General features: G+C 40.6%; 1 protein-coding gene across 2 annotated transcripts in view; it reads left to right on the plus strand.

Annotated features, from left to right (window-relative positions):
• Positions 1-1,604: 1,604 nt before the first annotated feature.
• The window catches only part of LOC311070641 (meprin A subunit beta-like), a 57,274-nt gene continuing 42,331 nt past the window's right edge, over positions 1,605-16,547 (plus strand). Inside the window, exons 1-13 of one of the 2 annotated variants that reach the window (XM_084094635.1) lie at positions 1,605-1,696; positions 1,888-1,952; positions 2,073-2,091; positions 3,292-3,330; positions 3,569-3,600; positions 3,700-3,778; positions 3,896-4,013; positions 4,531-4,709; positions 4,869-5,087; positions 8,598-8,753; positions 9,207-9,431; positions 9,541-9,972; positions 10,072-10,245. In XM_084094635.1, coding sequence (XP_083950761.1) covers positions 1,893-1,952; positions 2,073-2,091; positions 3,292-3,330; positions 3,569-3,600; positions 3,700-3,778; positions 3,896-4,013; positions 4,531-4,709; positions 4,869-5,087; positions 8,598-8,753; positions 9,207-9,431; positions 9,541-9,972; positions 10,072-10,245 — 1,732 coding nt within the window. In that variant the 5' untranslated portion in view covers positions 1,605-1,696; positions 1,888-1,892. Of the gene's footprint in view, positions 1,697-1,887; positions 1,972-2,072; positions 2,092-3,291; positions 3,331-3,568; positions 3,601-3,699; positions 3,779-3,895; positions 4,014-4,530; positions 4,710-4,868; positions 5,088-8,597; positions 8,754-9,206; positions 9,432-9,540; positions 9,973-10,071; positions 10,246-16,547 lie in introns of those variants that run through there. The other variant, XM_084094636.1, reaches the window with a different exon arrangement.

The raw sequence follows: 16,547 nt of genomic DNA on the forward strand, positions 1-16,547 counted from the left end.
TTTACACTTTTCAAAGTTTTATGAGACCGCTGGGTAGATCAGCACATTACAGTACAAATGTGCGCATCTAGCACAAAAGCAGGACATCAGTTCTGACTGGATCGCTTCCCAAATAGTCACTGTTTAACATTTTCGTCTAGTTTTTATTAGTTGACGAAGATGTCCATAGATTTTCGTCATAGTTTTTGTCATTCAAAACTAGGTTTTATTTAGTTATCATCTCGTTTTCGTCTGTGAAAAAATGTCGTTGACGAAAATAATGACAAATAACACTGGCCGCCATTAATGACACATGGCAGAAACAACGCAGCTAACGTTAGCTACCCAGTGTGTAGCCCGGTCTCGGCAGGCCGTCATAACTAGTCCACCTACAGCTTAAATGCATAAATACCGAACGAGCCATGGATATTTAAACTAACGTTATCGTTGTGGTATTGACCGCTTCGGTCCTTGGCTGCTAACGCTTGTCGCCGCCAATCCCGCCATTTTGGACACGCACAACATAAATTCGGCATCTCTTCTTTTACTTTTATTTGTCTACAGGCCAGTTTTGCCCGGTCCAAAATTGCGGCGACGAAGAGCAATAAGCAATAAGTTAACCAAAGCAGTCAACGTGACTAACGTTAAAAGTACAAAAGTAGTACTAGCTAACCACCATATGTTAACGTTAGCCAGCCAACTCCCTTCAACTTTGAAGAGTGAAATTAGGCTCGCTTAACTGTTGCACACATTTCGGTCAATATTACTGTATTAACGATATTTGACAGTAAGATACTTTCTAATCAACTACAACAAATGAATACTTACCAAGTAGTGGATATTCGCCTTTTATGTAGTCTCGTCCACCAAACGTTGCCTTGGCGTTGTACCCAGAGGATGGAGAGATGGGCGAAAAGAGCGCGCTGTCCCGCACATGCGCAAAGGGCGGTCCCGTATGACACTTTTTTTTTTTTGGCGATCCAACGTAAATCAATCTCATAGGTGGAGCTATTAATACATTTTTAGTTAAACCACTTAAATATATATACATATGATCTTAAATAGATATATTTAAATAAAGAAAATTATATTTAAATGTGTCACCTCTAAGAAGGGCTTGAATCATTTTTTTGAGTGCATGCTGGGAACTAGATAGCCACTGCCCAGTTTTCAAAATTATCAAGACAGTTTCATCAAAAACATAAAAATTCAAGTTTAAATTATACAAAATATTACCAGAACACATAAAAATAATGTTTGCATCTTAAAAGTAGAAGTAAAAGGTTTATGTTATAATACATTGTTGTTGTAAAGGTGATAAACAGTTATGTTATATTAAGAGTTATATTAAGTTATGTCTGAGTATTGTTTTCATATCTCATGTTCTCAGCCACAACCTGATATAAATGATAAGTACAGCTCTGTCACTGACGGAAATCTGTTGTAATGTTATTGTAATATGTCTCAATTGCACATCCCATTTAGTGTGTGTGTGTGTGTGTGTGTGTGTGTGTGTGTGTGTGTGTGTGTGTGTGTGTGTGTGTGTGTCATTGTTTCCAATGGAAGCTCATAAGGAAGTAAAAAAAAAATAAAACTGTACTAACTGCATATTTAAATAACCTGTCAGACTTTAAGGGACTCTCACTTGGTTATTACCTGCCAAGCTCGGTGGTCAAGCAGTTTTATGTTTTAACTTTAGCTGTTAATGACTGAACTGGTATGTATCCCACTTTTCTTTTTAATCACATATTTTCATGGTCTTAAATGTAATTAAGATAGTATTTTTTTTACTAGTAACATTAGTAACATTATTCAATTTTTGCTGTATTCCTTGCATTTTGCTTCCAATGCAAAATTAATGCAAATAATAAAACATCATTCATAAAATGTAATCATTATGATTCCCAGTAAAAATGCAGTTATGTGCTTTTCTGCTGAGTTTGGCTTGGGCACTTTGTCTTGCATCACCAATGGTAAGTTGGATAGTAAAAGGTTTATGTCATAATACATTGTCGTTGTAAAGGTGATACATTTGTTGATTTTTAAAAATATTTTTGATGTCTGACTATTGTTTTCATATCTCATGTTCTCAGCCACAGCCTGATATAAATGGTAAGTACAGCTCAGTCACTGACGTGAATCTGTTGTAATGTTATTGTAATATGTCTCACTTGCACAGTGTAAAATATAGTGTTATTATTACTGTCTGAAATTTTGATTGCTCTTTTTTTCTCATTTTACTTTCAGATTGTTTCACTAAATTTTGTTGACTAGCACTCAATTCGGTAACACTTTAGAATACTGTTCCTTCATTAATGAATAACTACACAGGAACAAATGAGTAATGCATTAGTAACACTCTAGTAACTACTATTAACTAACAAGAAACTCTGAGTAACGAATTAGTAAGTAATAGCGCTCAGTCGGATGTGGTAGTTCACTATTAGCTAATCAGTAACTACTATTTTCACACCTCACTGAAGACTATAAGAACTACTATATACAGGTTAATACATATTTATAATGCACAATGTTTAATATAAGGTAATGGTAGCCCATTAGTAATGAATTAAGTGTTACTACATCCTTCTAAAGGAACTACTAATAATTTGGATCAGTATCTAAAGTGAAAAACATGATAAATACCTAATATTGACTGAAGTCATTGTAAGCTTTTGAGGCTTTTGTAAGGTTTTGGATAGTAATGACTCAAGTGTTACTACATCTTTATAAAGGAACTACTAATTATTTGGATCAGTATTCTAAAGTGAAGATCATGGGAACACACTAGTAATGACTAAAGTGTTACCAAATCCATTGGAAGGAATTGCTATTCAAAATCTTACAAAAATCTCAAAAGCTTACAATGACTTCAGTCAATATTAGGTAGTTATCATGTTTTTCACTTTAGATACTGATCCAAATAATTAGTAGTTCCTTTAGAATGATGTAGTAATACTTGAGTCATTACTAGTGGGTTACCATTACCTTTTATTATAAATTATGCATTATTCATGTTAATTATGAACCTGTAGATAGTAGTTCTCTGGGAGGTATGAAAAAAATAGTAGTTATTGATTAGCTAATAGTGAACTACTACATTCATCTGAGCGCTATTACTTACTAATTTGTTAATCAGAGTTTCTTGTTAGTTAATAGTAGTTACTAGAATGTTAATAATTCGTTACTCGTTTGTTCCTGTGTAATTATTCATTAATGAAGGAACAGTATTCTAAAGTGTTACCGAATATTCTATTTTCCGACATAACCTGTTTGTCTTATTTTGTTTCCTACATTATATTCTCCTCAAAGGCACTGAGGAATGGAAGGACATTCCAGATATAAACAAAGGTAAAACTACTATATTATCTCAAGAACTAAAGTACATTTATATTACCAGTAAGCTAACATATCTGTTTTTGTTCATAAATCATTATTTATACTCCTATTTTATTCAAGCATATTTACTGTAAACTGAACACAAGCATATTTACTGTAAACTGAACACAAGCATATTTACTGTAAACTGAACACAAGCATATTTACTGTAAACTGAACACAAGCATATTTACTTTAAACTGAATGCTAGGTTTAAATCTTAGAGAAGGAGACATCATGGTGGTGAGTTCAGTTCTAAGAAATTCTCAAAGTACATTGAATATTAGATAATTCAGAAATACATCAATATGAAATTTCTAAGGGTAACAATTTGCTTTAAAGCATAAGCAAAGGAGTGCCATTCTTGGGAATGAGTACCGGTGGGATATTCCCGTCCCCTATGAGCTGAATGTGAATCTCGGTAAGAAAACATGGATTTTTCACTTACAAAAAACAAAAACAAAAAAAAGTCATTTTTTAAAGTAGTTTTACTGTTATATGTTTTTCATCCATCATGTATTTTTGATTGTGATTATAGGAATTAACTATAAAGGAGTCATTTTGAGAGCTTTTGAGCAGTTCAGACTGAAATCATGTATTGACTTTAAGCCCCGAGCAGCTGAAGATTTTTACATCTCTGTGGAGAGTCTTGAAGGGTACAGTATGCTTCCAGTTAGTAATCCACAATATTAGTAATATGTGGTATTATAGACTATTCCGATACAGCCTAAATTATGCTATACTGAATGTATAGTATAAAGGCCCGTTCACACCTAGAGCAATAACTATAACGCTCATAGCAGAGTCCACACCGCAACTATATCGATAACTGATATAACTGTATTTGAAGTGAGTAAAGGAGCTGGAAACTCCAGTGGAGGCTTCTCACTGAACGATATCGTTACAATTGCTTTCAGACACTTTTTTTTTTCAGCTAATGGAAGAAAGTGGCAGATGACAAAACTCAGTGTGCACTTATAAAAAACAGAACATTATTGTCCGCTGGTGTGGATGCTATAATAAGACTATAATTATTGTTATAGTTATCGATCTTGGTGTGAAAGGGCCTTAAAACATTCATGAGTTAACAAATTAGTTTACACTATACCAGCCAAAATATTAATGCACCTATGTTCTGCGTGAATGTGCCGTTATCTCTCTCTTATTTTGCAGGTGTTGGTCATATGTCGGCCGCATATTTCCTGGACGCCAGACTCTTTCCATTGGAAATGGCTGTGGAATAAAAGCCATTGTTGAGCATGAGTTTCTCCATGCACTAGGATTTTGGCATGAGCAGTCAAGATATGACAGAGATGATTATTTGACCATCAAATTTGAAAACATCATAACAGGTTGCTCTGAACTTTTATTATTTTTAGGAAAAGAGTAAAACAGTGAAATACAGATGTTCACTGACATACTGATTGCAGTGCCCATTTAACTAATCAGCACTTTAATAAGCCATTCTTTATGAATAATCACCTTAATAACTCCATAGTCTTTATTTTCAGGCCGTGAGAGAAATTTTATTAAATACAGCGAGAATGTGACCACCACTCAAGGCACCCCATATGACTATTACTCTGTGATGCATTATGATAAAAATGCCTTCAGTAACGGTAATGGACCCACGATCATCACCAAGCTTCCTGAATTCCAAGATGTGATTGGTCAACGCCTGGACATCAGTGAATATGATGCGATTGAGCTCAACAAACTCTATAAATGCAGTGAGTATTTTACACACATTGTTTTCATTTTGCAGTTTGTGGATGTTAAACATTTTAGTAGAATTTGAAGTCTGATGTGGTAGACAAGGGAAAACATGTGTTGTCCTATTCTGCGTTCACACCGAACGCGAATTGAGCGTCTGGAGCAGTGTTTCCCAACCTTTTTTCAGTCAAGGCACCCTTTGAAAATGAAAAAAAATGTGTGGCACCCTACACTATTGTCACGATACTACTTCGATATTATACCTTGAAATGTACCACAGGGAAGAACTGCCGTATAGGCCTATTGTCATATAGGTATTTTTAATATTATCAAATTTCTAGGAAATCATTAATTTCTTCTGAAGAGATCACTTTACATGATGACATATTTAATTAAGGCTTGTATTCATATATAAACACTGCTCAATTACCATTGCAAATCTCACCTAAATGTTTGCTCACTCAGTGTATTTGTGTTTTTATATTGGGATAATTTGGTTATAATTGCACAAGATAGCTTGTTTTTAATATATTTTATGTAATAATTTCACAGTTAATCTCCAAATTAATGTAGAAACAACATAAAGACAGTATATTTCAAATAATTGTTTAATGGCATCTTTTTAAAGTCCCATTTTCTCACAACTGTTGATGTTCATTTAAAACTTTATTTAACTAATTTAAGACTGCTCTCATGAGGACACTCCTTTGAGTAGGCCTATCCTCAAAGTATCGCGAAAGTGCGAAAGAGAAGTCGATTCTGGCGCGCATCGTGCTGTGCGTGTGTGTGTCAGCATCACAGACAGCGCATTCTCTTTTGTATTTTCTCGCTTGCATGGTTTAAAAGCATTTGCATGAAGAAGAACGTGATTATATAATGTAACGCTAGCCAAAGGATGACAGAAAAAAAACGGATTAATTGCGTTAAATATTTTTAACGCGTTAAACTGAAAAACATTAATCGCACGCGTTACCGTTGACAGCAGCAACGGACATAACCGATGTGTTTATGTGAATACGCAGCAAGACGGACGTTGTGACAATGTTTTCGTATTTTGTGTAATACAAATGTTTTGTGAATTTGACCGTAAGCGCAACAATGAAAAATAGGTTGGGACCTCGGTTGGGAAACGCTGGTGTGGAGCGAGTGATTTCCATGTTAAGTCAATGTAACGTGTTGACGCACGCCTGGAGGTCCTGCGGTGCGATTATGGAAAGCCAAGACAAGAGGGCCAAAAAAACATGAATTTTAACACGTCAACAATGCATATTTCACGTGTTGAATACGTGTGACAAATCAACACATTGAAAACACGTATTAAACGCATATTTAACGCATGAAATACACTTAAAAAACAGTTTGAATGGGTCAGTGTCATTGGCTGCTGATATTTTCTAGAAACAAAACTTCCACATACAACATATTAATTTTTTAACTATGGATTTGATTACACTTTCTTACCAGGTTCTTCAAAAAGTCTAGTCACAATCAATCAACACATTGGGTCTCATTCATGAAACATTCGTAAATATACGAGTAAATATGTGAGTGATTTGCGTGTAAAGAGACATTCCCGAAAATTCTTCTCCTGATTCACAAATACTTCGTAAACGTCAGATTTGATAGTGAAATGTGTGTGTGGGTTAATGAATTCCAATCAGTCGTAAATGGGACGCGCGTGCACGCTCATTCTTAATTACCATAAATCCCGCCCATTAAAACCGACTGACAACTATATATGGGCATCATATTATGACACGAAACGAAGGATTTCAACATGTCTTCTCAAAAGCGAATGAAGAAGAGAAATTTCTCAGATGCAGAAATTGAAGTTTTATTATCAGAAGTTAATTCAAAACGCCACATTTTATTTTCAAGCGTACATAGTGGCGTACCAGGTCCTAAAAAAAAAGATTTTTTTGGTAATAATGCTTTTACCTAAAAATGCTTGGCAGCAGATGCAGTCAATGGAGTTTCATCTGTTAATCGAACAGTCCCAGAAGTGAAAAGAAAATGGTTCGACATGAAGCTTGACTGCAACACTTTTAACATGCGGACTTGTAAAAAAAAAAAAAAAAAAAAAAAAAAGAATAAATAGCTTGAATATAAAAAATAAATAAAAGAATAAAAAATAAAAAAAGACTTGCGGACTTGTGTTCCGTTTGCAGATGCTATTACTGGCTCTCGTAATAAAAGTAAAAAGAAAAACCGTATGTAATTACTATATAATATTTTTTCAAAATGCTGTGTAAATATGTACCCGATTACGGTGAATTAAAAGGCAGCCTTATTAATGAGCAAAACGTTCGGATGTTAAACGCACTATTTACGCGTGGCTGGGAGCAGGTGTAGATTTCTTTCGTACCAACTAACATTTGGAAAATACGAACATTTTAATGAATCCGAAAATTTACGCCAGAACCACTTTACACACGATTTACACAAAAATTTGTTCTGCTCGTGTTTCATGAATGAGACCCAATGTACATAGATGATTCACAAATAATCACAATCATTTAGAAAACATTACGCCATAAAATTTCAAATTGGAGCCTGTACTCTGGCGATTCTTGCACCCAACAACACAACAAGATGACATTTAATAACAATTATAATAATTTAAGCTCCTTATTAAGTAGCCGAATCTGTGCTGGTTTGTATTGGCCGCCCCCAGTTTTCCCATTGTTTTGCCACCAGCTAACGCCATGACGTAACCGTGACGTTGGCTCGAAATTGTTCTATGCGCGTCCAATTCGCTTTGGATGCGCGAGTGGATTCAAAATGTTCAAGCGTTCAACTAGAGTGGAATTTAAGGAATTTAACTTTAGAATATTTCTTTTAAATATTGTCTGTACATATATATAGGCCTACATACATTCTCAGGTAAAAATGTGAAGTTTATAATAACTTTTCTCTTTACCTACCTCGTTTGTAAAAAAAAATAGGCTTGTTTGAGACGAGCAAAATCTGCGCAGAACTGATCACCGGTGATCACCGCGAGACGCATGCCGGTTAGAAATGTGTCCGAGTGCGGTCCGCCTTGCTCTGATGTCATGCTGACGTATGTCAAAAAACTCTCGCGACCGCAAGGCGCACGTGTCGGATCCTGCAGTCGGGCGCAGTTGCTCTCCACCGACTGCGCTGATCAAAAGCACCATGGGAAACGACTTGCTGACGACACAGTTAGTGCTCATTGGTTTAAACAACTGTGATGTAATGCTCTCTTGATTTGATTTTAAAACTTTGATATCATGTTTTATGTGTATACGTACGTTATGTGTGAATAAACTCTCTGACAGTGCGATATGGGTTATGTGACAAATATTAAAGTTAAATTCCTAAAAGGACAACACACGTCATGATTCATGAATTGGAAGTTGTAAGGAATTGATTTGCAGAATTGAAGTGCAACATGTTCCTGGATCAACATCAATTACAAAAATATGTTGACCCAGGGACATGTCTAACTGAGCAAAAAATGGATGTGCAATTTATTTTGCCTAACTGTTTGTCTGTTTGGATTACAGATTCCTCCATCTCTTTCCTTGACCACTGCAGTTTTGATGATGAATCTCTGTGTCAGATGAGTGTCTGTTCTGCTGTGGATTATGGCTGGCAGAGAGTGGAGTCAGTGAGTGGCATCAATGTGACTGACCACACCTACTCAAGCAAAGAACAAAATGGTGAGATCCGTTACAGTCAGTCAGTAGAAAGTGTCTGTTTTGATATCACAGGAAGATAGTGGTGCAAGGATCACAAAACACACAGAGTATATATATATATATATATGGGGGGGGGGGACTTTGATTTTCATTTATAGATAATGTGCGAGTCCCAATTTTCACGCCTCTTCTTCAGCATTTAAAATAGTTTTAATGTGTAAATTGGCAAGACAAAACAAGTCCAAATGCTAAACTTTCTAAACTTGGTTAAACTTGGCAGTTAATCCGTGAATCACATGCGTGCCGATTCTGGTCTGTACGGATCAAGGATCAACTGTGATCCGTTGCACCCCTACAGCAAGAGACTTTATTTTATTTCAGTTGCCCAAAAATAAATGCTTCACTACCATCCACAGAAGCAGTCACTGTAGCACCCAGTTCCACACAACTATAAACCTGTTTTCATGTTTGCAGGGATGTCTTTTTTCATGCACTTCAGCACTGAGGGGAGAAAGGAAGGGGACACAGCCAGAATGGACAGCAAGACAATGACCCCTAAAAGAGACTGCAAAGTCCAGTGCCTGCAGTTCTACTACTATCACAGTGGTAATGAGTCTGACCAGCTCAACATCTGGATCCGAGAGTACCAGAATGAAGCAGACAACAGAGGAACTCTGAGACTTATGGATCAGATCACAGGTCTGTCTCTTCTTCAAGTATGATGTAATTACAGGGGAAAAAACACGTGTCGACCTATGCTTTTAAAATGTTCCAAAAATGTTGAATTTTACCTTTTAATTTCTTGCAGAACTCCCTGGTAATTACTGGAAACTGCATCATGTGTCACTGAATGCAAATAAAACCTTCCAAGTTGTATTTGAAGCCCGTAAAGGAGCTGGAAACTCCAGTGGAGGCTTCTCACTGGATGATATCAATATTTCAGAGACTGAGTGTCCCCACACATGGCAGATAAAGGACTTTTCAAAAGAGAAATATTCAACACATTACAGTCCATTGTATTACTCCAGTGATGGTTATCGCTTTCAGGCTGTATTATTGAATCAGATTAATTACTCTTATATGTATGTTCGTCTGGTATCTGGTGCATATGATGACCAGTTGCAGTGGCCTTGTCCATGGAGACAAATAACCTTCCAGATGCTTGACCAGAATCCACACTTGCAGAAGCGCATGTCCTTAGAACAAAGCATCACCACTGACCCTGCTTTGGCATCTTCAAGTGAGGATCCTATTATTTTTCTATCACATCTGTGTTCATATGCAGCATTTTACTTAGCTAAAGATCAAATAAATTATTTTGTTATTTTTGTTGTAACAGATGGCATATATTACTGGGACAATCCTGGAAAGAATGGAACTCGAGTCACCATTGGCAATGAGACAGTATATGTGGGGCCATTTTTGATATATCCATATATCATAGTGAACGATGATCTGACTAGAAGAGAGTTTATCAAGGGTGGTGACATCATATTTCTCTTCAGCATGCAAGGTAGGTTACCTGAGAGAAACCATGTTTTAAGTACAGAACGGGCAGAATAAGGCCTGGTTCACATAGACAGAGGTGGACAAAGTACACAACTTCCTTACTTGAGTAAAAGTACTGATACAACTGGTCAATTATTACTGCCTCTGAAGCAACGTCGTGAATACACTGACACGTTTGAAGTATCTGAGGAATTCAGAGCTTTTAGAATGTTACAAAACCTATAGGAATTAAACAAGTGAATTGACAAAAAAAAAACAGCCATAATCATCTGCATTTTTTTAACACTCCTACCACCCCCACAAAAGAAGTACACATCTATGTGGTGTATCCATTCATGCACAATCAAGTGGTCTGTAAATACAAACTGATCAGAAAAAAAAAACAGCTACACAACCATAGCTGTATAACTGCCCAACAGCAATACTGCTTTAACAAAGAGTAAAACAGAAATACTTATTTTGCTATGAAAACAAAACTTTCAAACCGTTAGTTATGACAAAGATACTGTCTCTCACAGATCACTAGTAGAGAGAAATCGTATTGATCACTGAACTTCAAGACACATGACCCTACAATAGTGATTACTGATAGGCTGTCTGTCACCCGCAAAAATCCAATCATGTTTTAGAGACAAAAAAATCATGCCCTAACTAACATAACTACTTTTTTCCTCAAGGACCTTGACAGAAATGTAGTGGAGTAAAAAGTATGATATTTGTCTTTCAAATGTAGTGAAGTTAAAGTAACAAGTACAGATACTCAAAAAGTGTACTTAAGTACTTGGGGATATTTTGGGGATATTTAATTTTATCTTATCAATCAATAAATTCCACTAGAGACAAACCCTGTTGTATTATTTTATTTTAATTTAATACTGTAAAGCTGCTTTGATACAATCTGTATTGTGAAAAGCGCTATACAAATATACTTTATTTGATTTGATTTGAAGTACAGTACTCAAGTAGGCCTACATTTACTTTGTTACTGTCCACCTCAGCACTTAGAACAGCATGTGCTAGCTAGACAAATGTCTGTGACCACTGCGTCTCACTGCTTTTTCACACCTTGTGCAATAATGCCACACTGTGTCAACTTAAAGAAATTAAACTTCTGGTTTTACACCCCTGAATTCTTTTCCATTTATTTTGCGAACAAGTTCTGTGTGAGGCTATGATGGCAATAATTCTAATGGGCGGCTGCAATATTCTACAGCTGAAATGTTCTGAGAACATTTAGCTAGATGTTAGGGGTGTGACCAGATCTTGTGTGCTGAGATCTCACGATATTAAAATGTAACGATAGGCTTGTTTGACTTCGTGCAGTGTTGCGCAGGCCAATTGGCGGTTGACTTGAAGCAGTGTATGCCAGTTAGAAATGTTTTCCGACTTGAAACATCGCTGATGCCACATGACTGTGATGTATGGCATAGTACCGTGAGAGCGATTTGAGAGCAGACAGCTGACTCAGCCAGCGCAGCTTCTCAAGAGCGGCTGCACAAGCTCTGATGATGACACAGCTTTTCCACAATTGACCAGATTCACCCCATGACAACGGTCACGTGCGTTTCGTGTTTATTCTGACCTTCAGTTCCACCAAAGCTCACAAATCTGTTTTTATAACAGTAAAAGCTATTTTAATGTCACCGCGATGTTATAACGTAGACCCGACTTCATTGGGTAGGCTATTTAAATAGAGTAGGCTTATGGTGAACTTATTCTTGTACAAACAGATGCTGTATTAAGAAGTAGGCTACATAATGTATTGAATGAAAATGTCTCTGAAATATCTGTATTTGACAAATATTGCATTTATTTCACTTCAGCTGTGAAAGTATGCAAACACAGCACAAGCATCACTATGGGAAGCAGAAAGTGTCCGACTTCGCGTCTCCGTTTTCAGCTTCTTCCTGACTGCAAGCGGCAGCTCTCACCGATCAGTTACATCCAGCCGCACCCGAAGTCAAAAGCACCTGATATTTCTTGTTGAGGTGAAAGCTGTCTCGCGATATCAGCATGAAGGAGCTGAGTCAGAGATGGGCTACGGTAACAAAAGACATATGTCTGAATGCGCAGTACTCCTAAAATAGTAGTCAAAAAGTAACCTATAAGACCTACTTCTTCCGCCAAGATTCTGAAATGTGCATACTATGGACACTTTACTATGCCATGAATGGCGGTGATGCAACAACTGATGCTGGTAGGTTACATAAGTGTGTTCGACGGCTGCGGCTGGGTGTAACCGATCGGCGAGAGTTGCCGCTTGCAGTCATTTGCATTGAAGGAAAAAAGAAAAAACTACAGCATGAAAGAGCAACTTAAATAATAATAGAAACCATAAGAATAACAAGAACATATAAAAAGTTTTAAAGCTTGCCGCTGTAAATGTGCAAATATAAAGCAATCTTTAAATATAAAGCACTCTCAGGAGTTTTCAAGTTTGTTTGTTTTTTCAGCAACAAAAGCTGCAACGAGGTGCTCCGTCTACTCTCAAATTGCTCTTGAGGTACTTTGATGCCATACGTAGTTTTTTTTTAATGTAAACTCTAAAAATAGATCAATCCAAAACGTCCCGGGTTACGTATGTAACCCTAGTTCCCCGAAGGGACGGACGCTGCGTGAAATCGCAGTGGGAACGCCTCCAGCGTAGTGCGTCTGAAGCATGAATTAAATCAGTCAATGGCGAGACGGAACGTAGTAGGCGGGTGACGTCACCGACCAGGAAACTATAAAGCACCCCTGAAAACACAAGTGAACAGCCTAAATGTTACTGAAGCAAACGATCCACGGGGATGCCGGGAGTATGGCAGGACACGCAGCGTCCGTCCCTTCGGGGAACTAGGGTTACATACGTAACCCGGGACGTTCCCCATCAGGGACTACCGCTGCGTGAAATCGCAGTGGGAACGCAATACCCACGTATTGCGAGCAAGTCTCCGTCGTGTGAAATCAAGGCGCACAGGCTGACGAAAGAACTTGCGCCCCAGGAGTGGAGCTAAAATCGAGACTATAGAACCTGACGAATGTGTGCGGTGAGGACCAGCCTGCCGCATCACAGACGTCCTGAAGAGAAGCTCCTGAAAGGAGAGCTTTAGAAGCAGCCATACTCCGGGTGGAGTGAGCCCGTACAGCCAAAGGTGAAGGCTGACCGGCCGACTCGTAAACAAGTGAGATGGCCTCGACCACCCACTTGCTCATCCTTTGCTTAGATGCCGGGCACCCCATGTTGGGCAGCCCAAAACAAACGAACAGCTGTTCAGACTTCCTCCACAGGGCAGCTCTGTGGACATACGCATCTAGAGCCCTAACTGGGCAGAGCAAATTAAGTTTCTCCTGGTCCGACGTCAGAAACGGAGGAGGACAAAAAGCCTGCAGTATGACAGGTCTAACTACAGTAGTCGGAACCTTTGGAACATAACCTGGCCTAGGATAGAGGAAGGCCTTAGCCATGCCAGGTGAGAATTCCAGGCACGAGGGAGCAACCGAGAGTGCTTGAATGTCTCCAATCCTCTTGAGAGACGAAATAGCAAGCAGAAAAATAGTTTTGAGAGTAAGGAACTTCTCGGAAACCTCTTTAAGGGGCTCGAAGGGAGCCAGGGAGAGACCCTCTAGGACGATGGCCAAGTCCCATGATGGCACCCTCGTGCGTACTGCTGGCCTCAGCCTCAAAGTGCCACGAAGGAAGCGAGATATAAGTGGGTGTCTCCCAAGAGAAACTCCACTCAAAGGGGCGTGGTAAGCAGCCAGGGCCGCCACGTACACCTTCAGTGTGGAGTGGGATAACCCCGTGGAGAGACGGGCCTGCAGGAACTCCAGCACTGTACCAACCGGGCAGTTAACTGGGTCCTGTTGGCGCTCTCCATACCAGGAGGTGAAAAGTTTCCACCTCGCGGCATATAACCTCCTCGTAGCGGGAGCTCTGGATTGGAGAATGGTCTCAACGACCTCAGTCGAGAGACCGGATTCTATGAGCTGAGCCCCCTCAGAGGCCAAGCCCATAGTCTCCATAGCTCTGGGCGGGGGTGAAGGATCGACCCACACGCCTGAGAGAGTAGGTCCCTCCTGATTGGAATCTCCAGGGGAGAGCCGTCGAGGAGGGACACAAGGTCCGAGAACCATACTCGGGCCGGCCAGAACGGGGCTATCAGGAGTAGGCTGACTCCATCCCGGCGAACCCTTTCCAGAACTCCTGGGAGCAGAGCGATCGGTGGAAAAGCATACAGGCGACCTCGACCTCGGCCACGCCTGTACCATAGCGTCCAACCCCAGCGGGGCTGGATGGCTGAGAGAGAACCACAGTGGACAGTGTGATGTCTCTCTGGAAGCAAAAAGGTCTACCTCGGCACGACCGAAATGTCCCCAAAGGAGCTCCACCACCTCGGGGTGAAGTCTCCATTCCCCGGGCCTCGGCCCCTGCCTCGATAGGATGTCTGCCCCTCGATTCAGATACCCCGGGAGATAAATCGCTCTCAAAGACAGAAGTTTCCCCTGGGACCATAGAAGGATCTGACTGGCTAGCTTGCATAATGGACGCGACCGCAGACCCCCCTGATGGTTTATGTAAGAGCCGATACTGGTACGCTTCGCCCCCGAAAGCGAACCTCAGGAACTTCCGATGTTGAGGAAGAATAGACACATGGAAGTAGGCGTCCTTTAGATCTATCGTGACAAACCAGTCCTCGGACCTGATTTGTGACACGATCTGTTTGAGAGTAAGCATCTTGAACTTGAGTTTCCCTACAGTGCGATTTAAGAAACGCAGATCTAAAATCGGACGCAACCCCCCGTCTTTCTTTGGAACAATGAAGTATTGGCTGTAATAGCCTGACTCCCTGCTGGGAGGAGGAACCCGTTCTATAGCTCCTTTTTGAAGAAAAGTCATAACTTCCTGTTCCATTACCAGAGCCTGCTTGGGGCCCACCACAGTGGGAAGAACCCCGCTGAACCGAGGCGGACGAGACCTGAACTGTATAGCGTAACCTCTTTCGATTGTGTGCAGGACCCACTGAGACACATTGGGAAGATTTTTCCATTCCACTAGAAAATCTACTAAGGGAACCAGCCTCTCGAGGCTGGCCTCTGGTTGAATGTTCTGTGTGACAGACACAGTACCCTGTAACGGCGCACCTGTAGGGAACAACTGGTCTGTGCACCCCAGAGCCCTCAAAGGAGGGGGCGAGCGACCCTCGGGAAAAAGCTCGCCGGATCTCACTACGCCCTGTTCTGGCAGGGTTAGTAGTACAGACCCCTGAGGGTAGCGGGAGAGACAAGGCACCCTTACGGGAGGTGAACACAGGTCTCTCTCGATGGGGGCCACCCTCAGATTTAATCCTGACGCTGCGGACGTCAGGACCGTTTAGACACGGCCTTCTTGGCGACAATGACTGTCCTCAAATCAGCCCTGCCCCGCGAAGACCTCGTCTGAGAGTGCCCCGTCTCATCCCTCCAGCCTCTCTGCGGGGGGGGCACGAGACGCAACGCTCTGTATCTGCTGCGCTCTCTGCCTTGATGAGCTACTCGGCGGGTGTGACTGCCCTCGCTCAGCAGCCCCACTTTGAACCCTTATTTTGAGGGGAATAAATTTATGAAAAGCTGCCGCCTGTTTCTTTTCTTCCTGGAACCTCTCTGTGACTGAATGTAATGCATCACCAAAGAGACCAGCAGGCGAAATAGGGGTATCCAAAATAAGTGACTTATCTTTCTCTTTCATGGAAGTCTGGCTCAACCACAAATGCCTCTCCGTGGCCACCAGGGCTGCCATAGACCGACCGATTGATTTCGCGGTCTCCTTGGTGGCCCGGAGAGTGAGATCAGCTGTCTGCCTGAGCTCTTTGATAGTGTCAGCAGAAATCCCCCCCCCCCTCACTAGCTTCCTTTAGCAGGTTGGCCTGATAAGCCTGCATGTTCGCCATCGTGTGTAAACATGCAGCTGCCTGGCCCGCCGCCGAGTAAGCCTTCCCCACCAGCTTAGATGTATTTTTGAGAGGTCTGGTGGGAAGGGCCGGTGCTTTGAGTGACGATGCCGATTCAGGCGAAAGATAACTAGCGAGCGTCTCCTCCGCCCTTGGCATCGTCACATAACCAGAGATCTTAGCTCCCATGATGTTACCATATGCATTAGAAGTGTTAGTGTAAACTCTACTAGACACAGGTCTAGCCCAGGTCTTCGACACCTCAGTGTGAAGATCCGGGAAAAACGGCAAGCACCGGCGAGAAGGTTGGGCACGTGAGGGCAGAAATCTCTCATCAAGCTTACTTTTTTGCTTAGACTCCTGCCTGTCAGCTGGCCACTCAATGCTGAGCTTTTCA

The sequence above is a fragment of the Abramis brama genome (assembly GCF_963993115.1).
Source record: "Abramis brama genome assembly, chromosome: 20".
Lineage (NCBI taxonomy): Eukaryota > Metazoa > Chordata > Actinopteri > Cypriniformes > Leuciscidae > Abramis > Abramis brama.